This window comes from Drosophila suzukii, chromosome 3 (genome assembly GCF_043229965.1).
Source record: "Drosophila suzukii chromosome 3, CBGP_Dsuzu_IsoJpt1.0, whole genome shotgun sequence".
Taxonomy (NCBI): Eukaryota; Metazoa; Arthropoda; class Insecta; order Diptera; family Drosophilidae; genus Drosophila; species Drosophila suzukii.
In genome coordinates this window covers 79,681,147-79,695,812 of record NC_092082.1, presented here as the reverse complement: position 1 = coordinate 79,695,812, position 14,666 = coordinate 79,681,147, and the positions used below count along the sequence as shown (strand labels likewise).

Sequence of the window (14,666 nt, the reverse complement as noted above, 5' to 3'; positions counted from 1 at the left end):
TTGAAAATTCCACATAAAATGCTAGCAGTAAAAAGAGCAAACTAAATCGTTTCTCTTCAGTTTTTCAATAAATGTCACATTTAAAAATTAATATTATTAAATTAAAAATAAGCCAAAAATATCTGAATATGTTCCTTTACTTAATTTTTAGTTAAAAAATACTTTATCTAAAAAATATTTATATTACTGTCCGTTTCAGTTATACTAAGCCTATAGCCTATCCATTTTCAATTGAATTTTTTGCCTTTGCAATAAGTTAGTTAAATATATCTTGAACTAAAAATAATGCCAGTTTACTTGATTAGTTTAAGAAATAAGTGCCAAATTGCAGGATTTTAAATTATATATAAAAACATGAAGCTCTATAAAACAACTGCGGAGGTGTGCAGTGGCTATAATAGCCCGCGATGTGACCGTTTCTCCAGGTAAGTTCCCGCCCAGTCTGCCCACATCAAGACGCCCCGAAAATACTGGCAAATAAAACCGAAGTAGGCTTCGCACATCCCTTCGAAAAAAAGACTCCCGACATATTTTATTTCGCCTGACCAAACGCCGCCGACGAACGCAAAAACGCGCGCACATTTACAAGGACAACAACAAGGACCATAGCCCAGGAATACTATATTTTTGACCAGCTGTCGGAACAATTAAATCGAAGCTGTGAAAATGGATGACTCACGCGAAGAAAGCCAGTTCATTGTGGACGACGTGAGCAAGACGATTAAGGAGGCCATCGAGACGACCATCGGTGGCAATGCCTATCAGCACGACAAGGTGAACAACTGGACCGGCCAGGTGGTGGAGAACTGCCTTACGGTCCTTACCAAGGAGCAGAAGCCCTACAAGTACATAGTGACCGCCATGATCATGCAGAAGAATGGGGCGGGATTGCACACTGCCAGCTCCTGCTATTGGAACAACGACACCGACGGATCCTGCACTGTGCGCTGGGAGAACAAGACCATGTACTGCATCGTTTCGGTCTTCGGACTGGCCGTGTAGAGAGGAGCCTACGGAGGATACTAGAAGGATTCGGGACTCGAACTGAAGGAGGACTCCCGTCGCGGGGCATCACCCGGGACTTGGGGAATCAATAATAGCAACTAACTGATAAGGGGGAGGGATTAACAAGATTGCCGTCGTACACACTCTACACAGAACTACACACATACCCACTTTGATCGGCCATCCTGCTGCTAGGACAAAATTAATTATGATAAACGCCGGAAAACAATGTTTTCAAGCAGCTGCCAGCAACTATTAGTTGCCAGTGTGCGCGCCTAATGTTATTCTTGATTTTCAATCTAAAAACTAAATAAAATTGTCAAAAAATGTAATGAATTTGGTGGTTGATAGTCCTGGTGAAATGTCCATAGTTTCCATGGCAGCTATTTGCTTAAAATCGATTATAAATAACGAGAGGTTGTCAATTTCTGTTATTGAGGCAATATACAGTTCTCCAATGTGGTTAAAATTGGGAAGATTTGATTAACAACAATAATGAAGGTTCTACAATTCTCTGGCATCCAGGAAATATACCTCCGTTTGAATAAAGACATTTTCAGTGAGCGACAGCCAAGACCGGTTCAAAATAACAGTATTCAGTACTTGTCTTAAATAAACTTTATTGACCCGCCTCCGGGTTTTGTTAAATCGATGGCGGGCGCGGTGTCCTTGAAGATACTCCCTCTACTTCTTGCGTTGGAAGCGACGCCCCAACTTAAGTGCCGGTACTTTGCTGGGCAGGCGCAGGACCAGGATGTCCGAGCGGGATTTGGGCAAGGCGTTCACAATATGGGCGTACTGCTTGATTCGATCCTTGCTTGTGGCCAAGGCGCGGGACAGGACGTTAATGTCCACCTCGTACTTCTCGCTGATGAGCAGGGCCAACACAATAAAGTGTGTGAGTGCCTTTTCACTGCTGAAATTTGTGCGTGTTCCTCGCCTGGCCACATTGGGATCCGCGAAGCGATGGCGTATATCATTCTCGATCTTTTCCGTGATTCTCGAGAGTTCCTTACCCTGCATTTGCCGCGAACGAAGGGAAATCAGCGACTGCAGGGCGTCCATGTAGATGATAAGCTTGATGTGGAGGAAGTCCTTCTTAGAGCTGACTGGTTTTTCTTGAATGCGAACCAAACAAGACTTGAGGTATTCCGATTTGATGCTGAAATGAAGAGATGTTTAGACCTCTATATCATTTTATTGGGATTAAATAACTTACGGGAGCGTCTGGGCCGGCGTCGAGAACACCACCTTCGCCTCCTCGTCCAGCCGATCAAGCAGGTCTTTCGGGATCACATTTTCCACATCGTAGACAGCATCCAGCTCGGTGGCCTCCTTGTCGAACTTGGGCACAATGCTGGCCAGGTACTCTTCGTTGTTGACAGTCACATCTGCCAGCGTGTCTTCGTCCTCATCTTCGTTCTGAGCAACTGACTTGACTGTTTCATCCAGATCCTGACGCACCACATCCACGTTGACCATCATCTGCTCACGATTGTCCACGAATCGGGATGCCTTGCGTCCGCCGAACTCCTTGAGCAGCTTCTTGCTGGCGTGCTCCTTGCTCAACGTGGGAATCTTTTTGCCCTCGCGCTCCAGTTGCTTGTAAATGTGATTGGACATCAGTGCCTGTTGCACGGGAACGATTTGAACTTTGTTGGTGGTCTTGTTCCTCACGGCGATATAGAAGTCGACATCCTCGCTGTCCTGCAGGTCACCTGTGTAGACATGGTCACCTGCCTCCAGCACAGCCTTCCTTTTCCGATCCGTAGTGCTCTCAACGGCGTAATATTCTTCGTTGCCCAAGAAGCACCCATTCTGGAATTTCACTGAGGATGATGAAATGTTTAGTTATTGTTCTGTGGTATATAAAGAAATTCCATTGCTTACTCCGGGTGGACAGAATATCGTTCTTTTGGTGAAAGCACGCAGTCTCAACTTCTGCTTCATCTTCCATTTTTATAAGGTTTTATTATACTTATATTCGGAGGTATTTTAAAAACAATTCAAACGCTGCACGTGGAAAGTGAAACAGCTGCTCACAGGTGATAACAGACACAAGCTGAGTGCTGTGAGAGTTGAGTACAGATCTATCGATAGACATCGATACTTGATTTGATTTTTAAATATATCATCAACGGTCACTTAGAGTTGATTATTAATGGAAAATAAATCTCAAGGGAAAGGAAAATATTCAAACATTTTTTCACTATTATTCTGCTATAAAAAAAGAGAACATTAAACATAGATTTATTCGTATTCCGGTATAAAAACTACGTTTTAAAAATATAGATTTAAGTTAAGGAAATATTTTATGGACGTCTGGCAGCTTCCGGGGCGAAGGTAAAACCGGAAAGTGTATAATGCTTGCTTTTGACAATCTTCACCACTTGCTGCAATTATTAAATATATTTTAGTGATTTCCAAGAAATAATTCCTTGTGCAACGTACCATAACAAGTTTTATGAGAAAAACGGCGAATGTCAAGAAGTTGATGCTCATGATTGCCGCCTCAGGCGGGAAATCTATATTTGAATCATCCAGTAGACCACGTCGACGTCGCCTTTTTCGCTCTGGTGGTTGCCAAAGAACCGCAAACTGTTCCTCTGTTTAAAAAAAAATTAAAAATTAATATCTTAAAAATTAATTTTAAGCTTATGGCTTTAAAAAAATACTCAAAAAATAAAAATTAAACCTAACTTGTTAGAATTCTTTGATCGATTTAAAAAAGATATATAACTTTCAAGGTCTTATTTTGACTTACCTATTAATCGCATAAGATTATCTCTTAGATTTTGTAAGAGCTTTATCTTTTTTCCGAATGTCAGTCCTGATTTCTTTATCCAGGTGTTCTTCATTGTTTTTAGGAAGTTGAAAAACCCTTGAATACTGGGAGCCAGTTCCAGTTCCCCTTCTTCCGCTGGCTGCTCTGTGGTCTCCTCATCTTCCTCCGATTCCTGACCTGCATTTTCGGGCGGATTGGAAGAATGTTTCCTGGAGGTGGTCTCCACTTTTGGGGTCACCACAACTACGCCTACAGTGGGTGCCTTGGTAGAGCTGATCATCAGGGGATTGTTGATGCCAAACCTTTCCCGCTGATATTCCAACCAGGCGGCACTGGGCGTGGTAAAGTCATTTCCCTGCTGACTGATCCTGGGAAGAATTACCAGAACGAAACACTTAACCACAAAATAAAGCATTTTGTCTGTTGGTTAGCTGGCAAAGAACTGCTGGAAAGTGTGGATAAAGTCTTCTGAGAAAGGTGTCAGCCGTTGCAGGCCAGTGATTTGTGGATACGGTTTTGCACCTTAAAACGCAGAGCATCCATGTGGGTGACAAACTAAACAGCCATGGACAAAATAATATTTAACTTAAAATTAAAAATTAAAAATTAACCTATAGCTATACAAACAATAACCATGACTCAATTATGTAGAAATTACACCACAAAAATTTAGGATACGTTCCCAAAAATCTGATAAACTTACATTATTCTTACCTATTTTCCCGCCCACCACTGTAAATAAAAGAGTTAGGTGCACCGCTTAATTGTCAAGCGTTATTTATTCAGCTATATTTTCTCTGCCATTCGTTTGGTTGGTGTTTCTTGTATACCTTATGGCCATTGGTTCTAAACTGGAACTGAGCTTCACAGTTTCTTCTGGGTTTTTTGTTTTTTTTTTTTGTATATTAAGTAGTTATTCATAAGAGTTGCCTTTAGGTGGTTAACGAATTAAAGCTATCGACTAATTTTGATTCTAGAGAAAAATTTAGCACACAGAGTTGTAGGTAAGTTAGAATAATTCATTGTTGTTTAGCGTTTATCGAAAAGCGAGTTAGAGGAGATGGGATAAACTTATGGGCTAGGCAATAGGGTTGTACTGCTATTTGATGTGCCGGCAGAGATGGAACCGCATCCATTTCAGGGCCCTGTCGCTCATCGCCTCCGATTTGGGCGAGTGGCCGCAATCCGACAGCCGATGGCATCCGGCACAATCCGCCGGAGATGGACGATAGTTCTCGGTGGTGGAGGTGGTGGTGGTGCAGCCCATTATCTCGGTGGTGCTCTCGAGGATCGCGACTGGTTCACAGCCAGGTCACATGTCGCCCGCACAGTCCCAGCGCAGGTCATCCGCCTCGTGGGTCAGGTACCGACCACCACCCACCTGGGTCTCCAGGGTCCGGAGGTCGCGGTACGTCTGCTTGTCCTGCAGCCAATAGTGCAGCAGACTCTTGTCCACCGTGTACCGCTTGCGCTGCTTCACCTGCAGCAGGTTGTTGATCAGGTCGATGGCTGAAAGTAAAAGGGGGCAATATAAATAAGTACACTAACATAAAATATATATGTATGTTTCTCCATATTTTTATTTAAGATACTTAAAATAAACTGTTTTTACAGGTCCATGCAAAATAATTCCTCTGAAGATACCTTGGTTAGAAAGCATTTCTTGTTTTTGGAAAAACTATCAAAATTTCCATGAACTATCGTGGGCATAACAAAAAATTATATTAAGTTACCTTTATTTCTCATGAATTTAAAGTTTTTAAACCCTTATTACCTTTAAGTTCAAATAAGAACTTACCATTTGAGGAGATCTCCTTCCAAGGATTGGGTGGATACATGAAGGCCGCATTTTGAATCTGGTCGTTAATATCCTCTTCCTCGTTGAAGGGGAAAGTGCCGCTCAAGCTCACATAGATGATAACGCCCACGCTCCACATGTCTAGCGATCTATTGTAGCCCTTATTCCGCAGCACTTCCGGGGCCAGATAGGCAGGAGTGCCGACCACCGATCGCCGGAAGGATTTCTCGCCAATGATCCGAGCGTAGCCAAAGTCACAGAGCTTAACCTGTGGGAACTCGGCGTCCGAGGAGAGCAGGACATTCTCGGGCTTCAGATCGCAGTGGACAATGTTTTGCGAATGCAGGTACTTGAGGGCTATCAGGATCTGGGTAATGAGGAACTTCGTCACCCGCTCGCTGAGCCGGCCCCTCGCATGCGAGAGGATCATCTCCAGCATGTCGCCCTTGAGCTTCTCCATCACCACGAAAATCCTCTCAGGGGTCTCGAACATCCGCTCGAGATTTACGACTCCGCAATGCGAGATGTTCTGCAGGATGGCCACTTCGTTCTTCAGCTGTGCTTCCTGTTTGGTGGGAAAGCGCAGCTTGTCGATCACCTTGATGGCCACCTCACGCTGCGTCTTTTTGTGGACTCCACCGTAGACCACTCCAAATTGTCCGGATCCCAGAACCTCATCCGGAAAGATCTGGTACAACTGACCCATGTCCTGCACTTGCTCCTCCGATTCGCAGCATTCTGGAAGGGGTAAAACGAGGAATTTGGATTATACTATGCATATTAGTACTTACTAAGCTGGTTGTAAACGATAAAGCGGCAGTATTTTATTAAATAGACTGGTAACAACTTATAGAAAGTGTTCAAAGGTATTTCTTTTACCATACAGGTCTTTAGGAATTTATTATGAATTTAAAAATATTATTCACAGTTGCTCCAATCGACTTTAAACATGCAGGTGCTGTAACGTTTACAGTCATTCTAAAAGGATCTAAAACCGCAGTACTCACTGGAAACAACTTTTAGAAAGTGTCTAAATGTCTTTTTGTTTCCATATACAATGGCCTCAATCGACTTTATACATGCAGCAGCTGTATCGTTTACAGTCATTTTAAAGGGATCTATTACCACAGTACTCACGCGTGTTGTTGACGTGCATGAAGGCCTGTCGGATGCTGGTCTCCCAGCTCTTGGCAATGTCGCTTCCGATGCCGCTGTCCGGCGGAGGTAATCGGACGGCCTGCTCCTCCTTGGCGCCCACCTGCGGATCCTGTCCGACGAAGTAGCTGAGATTGGGCAAGCGCAGCTCGAAGCAGTAGTTGCTCTCCGGTCGAGGATCACCCAGATGACTCTCGATCGACAGGAGCTCCGCCAGCGGCAGCTCCTTGTGGTACTTGCTACCCTGTTCCGAGACGAAGAGTGTGATGGTCTTGGAGTCCAAGCGCCAGTAGTACCTCTTGACCGCCTTGTCCAGCGAGGTGTAGTGCACCAGCCAACCCTCCTTGAGCGCTTGACCTCCACGTTTCTTGGTGTGCTTAACGGACTGGACGATCCTCATCAGCGGGATATTGGCACTGGGTGACGAGGAGGTTGAGGATTGCGATTGCTCCGACTGGCCATCACTGCTGGACTTGCTCGTCTCACCACCACCGCCACTGGAATCGTCTCCCAATCCTCCGTTGACCAACTCGGGCGGTGAATTGTGGGCATTTGTCAAGGCTTTGGGGGCTTCCCTGGGTCGACCGGCCACCAGATTTACACCACCCATCGACGTGGCCGACTTGTACTTGCCATAGTCGCTGCCCTCGTCGCAATCGCTGTCGTCGAACTCCTCGCGGAAGAAGTTGTCCCGCTCCCTGGCTCCGGCCTGGATCTGCAGCTGGCTGAGCTGAGCCTCGCCCGTACAGTCGTGGGGCACCTTGTCCATGCACTTCTTGTGCGTGTTGTACTGACAGTCGCGGCACTGCAATCCCTGCTTGAAGAGTCCCTTCAGCAGCTTCTTGCACAGCTGGCACACCGTGGGTATTCCGTATGTGTGCACCATGAAGGTGTGCGGAATACGGAGCACCATAGGTCCGTTCCGGCTGCCCGACGAATGGGTCCTTTGATGGCGACCGGGAATATTCTGGGAATTACAGAGGAAGCAGGGTGACTTAATTAGCAAATTGAGAGGCTCTGGAGATGGATTTGCGCAGGCTATTCCCTGCGGGGAGGACTCCTTTAATGGCGTTAATTGGGCAAAACTAATTTTCATAATTTGTCTGGCTAGCTAAGCTAGCTACCAAGCCTCCTTCCTTAATTTTTCCGTTCCGAGAACTTGAAATTACGATGATTGGGGAAATTTCAGAGGTTTTGGGTACACACAACAAATTCGATTTTTGTTATATTAATATGAAATAAAACAATAAATTGCTTTAGAATCTTTAAGTTATGAAATTTTGTAAGTTTATAATAGTTGGAATTAAAGCAAACTACTCTAAAACTCTAGGTAAACTTTGATGTAACAGGATAAATGCCAGAATAAATAACTACGTTTTGGGATCAATATAAGAATACCTTAAATCATAAATATAAGATCAAACAACTTCACAAAAGAATTTCTCTAGTATTAATGAAGGGACTTTCCAATCATACTCTTAATATCTTTAACTTCCCCTTAAGTTAGGTGTGACTAGTGTCACCAGATATTCCCCCTACGAGTATTCAAAAGAGTTAAGAAAACATAAGAATGTGCGCAGTATAAAAGTTTATTAAAAAAAGCATGAAAATAATACAAAGTAAAAGTGTGAGTCAATTTAAGTACAATTTTAAATACTCGCAGGATAACCGGAAACTGTCAACCAACACCCTTGAAAAGCACACACACAAACAGTCACTCGCATTCACACAGATACTATATAACTAGATACTAGATGGAGGAGTACAAAAGGTGCTGTCAGGCTGTCAATTCTTAATAATATCATTCATAAGGTCCGACATGCGCTTTACCAGTGAGCTGCTCGAGTCGTTCCGTCCCGTTCCGGTTCCGGTTGAGTCCTCCGTGGAGACGAGCGACTGCTGGGAACTGCCGGACGGACTGCGGGGCGTCTGGAGCGTGAAGGAGCGCCTCGAGGTGGCGTCATTCGAGCGGTTGCAGTTGTTCGGGATTTTCACCACGCACCGCTTGTGATAGTTCTGACCGCATCCTGTGGGTGGCAAGGTTTCGGTTGGGGATTAGTGGGGGCTGTCCCTTCATCTTCTTTATATATATATATCACATACCATCGCACTTGAGACCCTGGCGCACCAGACCGAACAGCATCTCGCCGCAGAAATCACAGAAGGTCGGTCCCTTGTAGGAATGCACATTCAGGCTGTGGGGCTTGAGGGTCGGCATCTCGGAGGTCGGATACAGTATGGCTACAGGGAGAGAAATATGTAGAAGATATTTTATATTATACTAGAATTTTAGGTGTATACTCCCCACTCAAAAATGTTTTTACATATTCTTCAACAACAAGCATTTCGATACTTGAAAATACTTAAAAACTATAAATATCGATTCTTTACTATGAGTTTTAATATAATATTTTAACTTTGGGTTCAATTTTTTAATGGAGAAATTCTAGCATGCTCATCTATAACTCATATAATGAACATTTGTACTTTTTGGTAATAATATTGAAAAACAATGGACATTTACTTTTTAATGGACAACTTCTTGTTTACAGAACTGTGGAGTGAAAGTGTAAATACCTTTAATGTTTCTAAATGTCAATTAAAAACATTTATCATAATAAATATTATGTTATCTATATATTTAGCAAGGAATATCAAAACTCATTGGTTGACAATGATTGTTGAGAATTCCAAAGTTTCTATGCTATTTGATAGGTTAACCTTTTGAAATGTATGAATTTGATGGGTGATGTCGGTGAATGTTTTCCCCTGATATGTGATTGAAGTGTGTGAAATTCTAAAGACCCGGATTGTGGGTGGACTGGTGGCTACTTACGGCTGGCTGTCAGCACGATTTCCACGAGGGTCTCGTCCACCACCTCCGCTGCCGAGTTGATGATGTGCAGCACATTCGGGGTGCTGTAATCGTGGACGAAGAGCAGAATGCGTTCCGACAGATACGTGAGTCCGCTGTCCGGTATCTGAAATGGCCAACGGGATAGAATGTGAGCACTCTACTGGTGACTATGACAATGGAAATGACACTGTCCATTTGCGATGTTCGGCTTCGTTTAACGCTTATTTTTGCATTGGGCCACCCATTATCATATCATATTCGTATCTTAATTGATTGCCCGATAAGATCCAGCCTGCCATATGCACAAAATTTCGTATTGATTTCGATTGATACGGAGGGAACCACTGTGGAATTTAACATGTTTGCTTTCGGTCGACATAGTTGCAAATAGCCATACAAATTGGAAAAATATACTGTTCTATATGTTGCGATAAGTTATTCTGTTTATCATAATAAATGAATTTTCCCAAGAAATCGTTTCATGCCATTGTATGACTTGATGAAATACCTGCTTTACTGGAGTTATTTGATAGAGCCCACTGACTGTCATGATGGAAATCTATGTGGCACATAGAGGTCCACCAGTCTTAGATCCTGTACAAACCAAATTAACCATTCCCTGCTTACACACCCCCTCCTGGCCAAAGTTATACGCACTTCGAGGTGGGTATCCCATGGATGGCGGGGAACCGGACGGAAGGAGTCGTGCCAGGAGCAGCTGTCGTCGGCAATGGATGGTTATGGAACTACGGAACACCACCAGTTGCGGCCTGGTTAATTGAATTGGCCATGGTTAGCTGGATGGGAGGGAAACAGGCCAAGCGGAAACGAGTCCATGCCTATGTAACTTGGACTTACTTAATGAAATAAAGCAATTATTGGGCACACATACATTTATTAATCCGCCCTTGCTCTGTGCTGACTTTCTTCTATGTGCCTGTTAGAGGTACACTGGTATGTAAACCACTTCTTATAAAGGTTAATTGCGGAAAAAATTATATTTGGTAGAATCGTTACAGCATATTTTTCTTAAATTCATAATCTTAGATATTATTTTTCTAACCCATATTCTCTTTTGTGACTTGTTAAATAGGAAGTTCCACTGTAAACTTATTGGCCAACTGCACCGTATGTTGACATGACCGCCTTCCGACTTTCGTTCAAATATTCTACGATTGTCATGTTTACTGGACTCCTTGCATAATTAACTTGCACTAACTGCCAAAAAGGGTCACCACATGTTGACCTCATTAGATATTTTTCGGAAGTAAATGGGACTATCTGTATACCATATAATTATACTAGTCTATATACTACTATTAAATATTCTAATAGGGGATTCAAGTTACCTTTAAAACCAAGTTCTGTATGATAATGGTTTGTATTTATCTCTTTCTAGGAACTAATTAAGCATTATACCTAATTAGAAACTATCACAAATTAAGTGTCTTAAAGTATTATTTACGCCATGAAATATGCTATAGTAGACATACTATCAATAATATAGCTGTTCCTAACCCTACATACAAAGGGGTCTCTTTATCGCTGCTCTTACCTTTGTGTTGATGAAGTCACAGGCCAGATCCTTGAGCGTTTTGAGGGTCAGGGCGTTGGCGGGAACGCAGACTGCATCGCGGACGCTGCCGAACTGGAAAAGGAATGTGACTTCGGGACCCTCCATTATAACGGGAACGCTGCCGACGCCGCTGCCGACGCTGGCTGCGCTGCTGCCGTTGGAGGTGCTGTGGTTTCGTTGGGCCAGGATTGCAGTGGTTCGGGCGGTCCCCCTCTTTCACGGAGGTCCTGTGTCCCCAGATCCAATAAAATTCCTCCCCGTCCCTTTTGCTTTTCCGCTTGGCCTGCAGTGATTTCTCGAGGTTTTCCACCCCCCGAGAGTTGTTATTGCAAAATGCCAAGGACGAACGTAAGTTTAGTGCTACTCCTGCCACCGCAGTCCTTATTGCAGCTCTCTGTTTTGGCTGCGGTTCAGAGTCGGCTTGTGGTTCAAGGGTTCCAGTCGGTCACGGCTCTATATGTCCTGGAGAGATATAAGCCAGATTTGACACCACACACACCGCCTCTGGGTCATGAAAACTAACTGAAATGATATGAAATGTTGGGGTAAGTTTTGGGATTGACAAAGAATGCACTTTAGTCATAGAAATGGATAAACTTTAATCGGTTTCAAAAATATCGAGCAAAAAGATATGCCTTTTAGGGATTTTTTTTAGGATTATAGAGGAGGGTACTAAGAAATAATATACTACCAATAATAACTTTCTTAATAATTTATTTCATGTTCATATATCTTATTGTATTTTGGACCTCGATTGTATCTTTCTCGAAATAAATTAGAAACAGTTTTAGTACTAGAATTAGACTTGTGATATCCAATTATATTTATCTACTATGTGCGGATTAGTAAGTTAGGTCATGGAACGTGTATCACTGAGACAATGGGGCCATAAATAATACGGCAATCGATTCCCCGATTCAACAGCCATTACGTAGCTCTCGGCCCGATTGGCCATATGTATACTGTCATTATATTTATATACAAAAAACTGGTTGCTAATTGTGATGAGAAAAACTAGAAAGATAAGATCGCTCTGGGAAACTGACGGGGCGATTTGAATTCTTTCCAATTATTTTGAAGTGCCCTGCCTGTTTGTGACCCATTTATGGAGTGTGTGCGAGGCATTAAAAAATAATTAAAAAATCATGACGGAAAATATGTGCTGGCCATGAAAGGAATGCCAAGAGATGTGAAAGAAAGGGAGAGAAAAATTATAAAAAAAAAATGGTAGAACAACAAAACGAAAGCCAAGAAAGAGACTTCGGAGAGCGGCAGCCAGGCCAAGCAACTTTCTAAATTTGTATCTCGGCTTTTTTCTTTCTGGATTTTCGTTGTTGTTTTTTAAGTAGGTGTATCAGTCAAAAGTCGCAGCTGGGAGCTGAGTGCGTTTTGAATTTCAATTGAAGTGGTTTGGCGGGGGGTGTGGGTCTGTTTTTCCAGGCATCTGGAAGCGGAGGCTGGCTCCAAAAGACTTCAAGTGTTTGGCACCAAAAAAAATATATATATCTAAATGATACCATCAACGAGAAATAGCCGAAATTGGAGCACAAGCACAAGCACAGGCAAATGACGCAGCGCAGAGGCCTAAAGTCAAGGCTAAAACACGTACGCACTTGGATATTAAGATACTTTATGGTATCCAAGAGATATATATATTATTGACATTTACATAACAACACAACGCACAAGCAACAAGCTGGCCTCTCGGCGAAATTTGGTTAATAATTTATTAGGCAAATACACACACTTTTGAGGGCCTTTTCACCGCCTTGCATCCGATGGATGCCACTTGGCCATGGTGACTAAGCCGAATTCTTGCTCTTGCCTCGCTTTTTACTGCTCCACTCAACCACCGGTCTTAAGTCCCCCTGCTTTTCTAGCCGTTGCCGTTGTTGTTGCCTATTATTCTATGCGCTGCAATTTGATGTCACTGCCATCGTCGCCGCGGCACGTTCTGAGTTTGTTAAGCCAAAAGAGCAACTGACTTGGCCAACTGACTGGCAAAGCCGCCGACGATGCCGGAGACCCAGTCCCAGTCGTAGTCCCATTCCCATTCCCCTTTCGAGACCCAGACACAAAGCCCCAACAACAGCCCCAACGCGAACCCAAACCCAAACTCAAACTCAGACCCAGTAGCTAGTAGCCAGCGCAAAAGCAACTCAAAACCCGTTTTGCGGCACTGAGAAAAATATATTTATAATTTAAATCAAAAAGGAACTTCCAAAACTAGGCTCTTAAGAACAGCTTAATTACCTTAAACCTTTTTTGGAACCCATTTATGATTTTTTGCATAAGGAATATCATTCCTGTCACATTCCATCTTAACTGCAATTAAACTCTTAGTTAAAAAGCTTAGTTTCATATTTACCAATATTTAACAAAATATTTGTGAAATTCCATGGTTTAAATTAAAGTCGAAACTATCCAAATCCAATACCAAATCTTAAAAAACTTTTTATTTGAAAAACTACCAGCCTTTTGTTTCTAAAATAATATATGCTTAAAATTTGATTAGTATTAAGTCTGTTTATTTAATAATTTCTAAACGAAAATGTAGTTTGAAATTTAATTTAGGTATAACATTTTTTTATTGTATTTTCTTATATATACATGTTTTTAAGTTCAAGGGTTAAATATATTTGAATAATTACAGATTACAAATTAATATAAAATAAATATTTTTATTAGTTTCTTTAGTTCAAAAATGGAAAATTCTCAGATAGTTTTCAATGGAAAATAAATAAATATTTATTTTTGTCAGTGTAGACAAATGTATGGAGAAAGACAAGGCCAGAGCAAGACAGAGGGAGATGGGGACAGAGCGAGAGAGAGATAGGGAGAGTGAGAGACTGGGGCGTGTGTGAGTGTGAGCCATGAACCAAAGCACTCGACCCGGCATAGTCTTACCCCCTCCCCCTTTCATTTCTCCCCCCTTCATTTGTTGCCCAGTTTGTTTGTTTCCTTTGTTTGTTTGTTGTAACGGCCGCACTCTCCAATTTTCCCCGCCTCCCTTTCCCCACATTTCCTTCCCCCAGAGGGCTTTCTCCCCCCTCTCGTTCTACGCTTCAGTTTCTGCACTCTTTCTCCGCTTTGAGCGCGCCCATTTAGCGCCCATTTTCTTCGCTCGCTGTCATTGTCAAGGCTGTGCGAGAAAACTACCTGTGGGGTGGTGGGGTGTGTTGGGTGGTGGGGGGTGGTGCTGGGCCCCCTAGCCTGCGGCTTGATAAGCGATTTTCCCGTTACCGTTAGCCGGTGCCAGGGCCAAGGTGATTTCCCTTCATAGTGACAAGCAAAAGTTGTGCCAAGTGTGCAGATGTGAGTGTGTGATTACAAAAATATTCGATTTTTCCTAACAATACCCAAAGAGAAAGGAAGTAAAAGTGAACTTTATAATCACATTTACTTTATAAGAAAGACGTCGGTAAGTTACGTCGGTAAGTTAAAGATTGAAAACCCCTTAAGATTTTCACAGAAATTTCTGCTAGAAAAA

At 42.8% G+C, this 14,666-nt stretch overlaps 4 protein-coding genes across 5 annotated transcripts; 1 reads left to right on the top strand and 3 right to left on the bottom strand.

Annotated features, from left to right (window-relative positions):
- Positions 1-472: 472 nt before the first annotated feature.
- On the top strand, positions 473-1,337 carry Dlc90F (dynein light chain 90F). The gene has a single exon (XM_017088418.4). The coding sequence runs from the start codon at positions 667-669 to the stop codon at positions 1,000-1,002; it is 336 nt and encodes a 111-aa protein (XP_016943907.1). The 5' UTR covers positions 473-666; the 3' UTR covers positions 1,003-1,337.
- A 268-nt stretch (positions 1,338-1,605) lies between these two features.
- Positions 1,606-3,065, bottom strand: Polr1E (RNA polymerase I subunit E). Its single transcript, XM_017088419.4, has 3 exons — positions 2,896-3,065; positions 2,225-2,834; positions 1,606-2,167 (listed from the first exon to the last, which is right to left on the bottom strand). Exons 1-3 carry the CDS (start codon positions 2,960-2,962, stop codon positions 1,690-1,692), a joined length of 1,155 nt encoding a protein of 384 aa, XP_016943908.4. The 5' UTR covers positions 2,963-3,065; the 3' UTR covers positions 1,606-1,689.
- Positions 3,066-3,271: 206 nt separating this feature from the next.
- On the bottom strand, positions 3,272-4,323 carry LOC118877726 (uncharacterized). Its single transcript, XM_036817671.3, has 3 exons — positions 3,770-4,323; positions 3,457-3,611; positions 3,272-3,398 (listed from the first exon to the last, which is right to left on the bottom strand). Exons 1-3 carry the CDS (start codon positions 4,203-4,205, stop codon positions 3,318-3,320), a joined length of 672 nt encoding a protein of 223 aa, XP_036673566.3. The 5' UTR covers positions 4,206-4,323; the 3' UTR covers positions 3,272-3,317.
- Positions 4,324-4,550: 227 nt separating this feature from the next.
- On the bottom strand, positions 4,551-13,155 carry PKD (serine/threonine-protein kinase D3). 2 transcript variants are annotated; one of them, XM_065865786.2, is made up of 8 exons: positions 12,924-13,155; positions 11,156-11,698; positions 9,580-9,724; positions 8,847-8,984; positions 8,574-8,770; positions 6,714-7,710; positions 5,589-6,326; positions 4,551-5,299 (listed from the first exon to the last, which is right to left on the bottom strand). In XM_065865786.2, exons 2-8 carry the CDS (start codon positions 11,279-11,281, stop codon positions 5,103-5,105), a joined length of 2,538 nt encoding a protein of 845 aa, XP_065721858.1. In that variant the 5' UTR covers positions 11,282-11,698; positions 12,924-13,155; the 3' UTR covers positions 4,551-5,102. The 2 variants fall into 2 exon arrangements, with proteins under 2 accessions (XP_065721858.1, XP_036673514.2); XM_036817619.3 differs by having other exon boundaries at positions 6,726-7,710; positions 12,924-13,152.
- Positions 13,156-14,666: the final 1,511 nt, after the last annotated feature.

Excerpts from the sequence above, each read along its gene's own strand:
- Polr1E (XM_017088419.4), bottom strand. The coding sequence starts at position 2,962 with ATGGAAGATGAAGCAGAAGTTGAGACTGCGTGCTTTCACCAAAAGAAC. Across the intron at positions 2,835-2,895 it reads CGATATTCTGTCCACCCGGA|TGAAATTCCAGAATGGGTGC; the intron begins GTAAGCAATGGA and ends CATCATCCTCAG. Across the intron at positions 2,168-2,224 it reads ACGCCGGCCCAGACGCTCCC|CATCAAATCGGAATACCTCA; the intron begins GTAAGTTATTTA and ends TCTTCATTTCAG.
- PKD (XM_065865786.2), bottom strand. The coding sequence starts at position 11,281 with ATGGAGGGTCCCGAAGTCACATTCCTTTTCCAGTTCGGCAGCGTCCGC. Across the intron at positions 8,771-8,846 it reads CCAGGGTCTCAAGTGCGATG|GATGCGGTCAGAACTATCAC; the intron begins GTATGTGATATA and ends TGCCACCCACAG. Across the intron at positions 6,327-6,713 it reads CAACACGCGTGAGTACTGTG|AATGCTGCGAATCGGAGGAG; the intron begins GTAATAGATCCC and ends TACCCCTTCCAG.
- LOC118877726 (XM_036817671.3), bottom strand. The coding sequence starts at position 4,205 with ATGCTTTATTTTGTGGTTAAGTGTTTCGTTCTGGTAATTCTTCCCAGG. Across the intron at positions 3,612-3,769 it reads TAATCTTATGCGATTAATAG|AGGAACAGTTTGCGGTTCTT; the intron begins GTAAGTCAAAAT and ends TTTTTTAAACAG. Across the intron at positions 3,399-3,456 it reads TTCTCATAAAACTTGTTATG|CAAGTGGTGAAGATTGTCAA; the intron begins GTACGTTGCACA and ends TAATAATTGCAG.
- Dlc90F (XM_017088418.4), top strand. The coding sequence starts at position 667 with ATGGATGACTCACGCGAAGAAAGCCAGTTCATTGTGGACGACGTGAGC.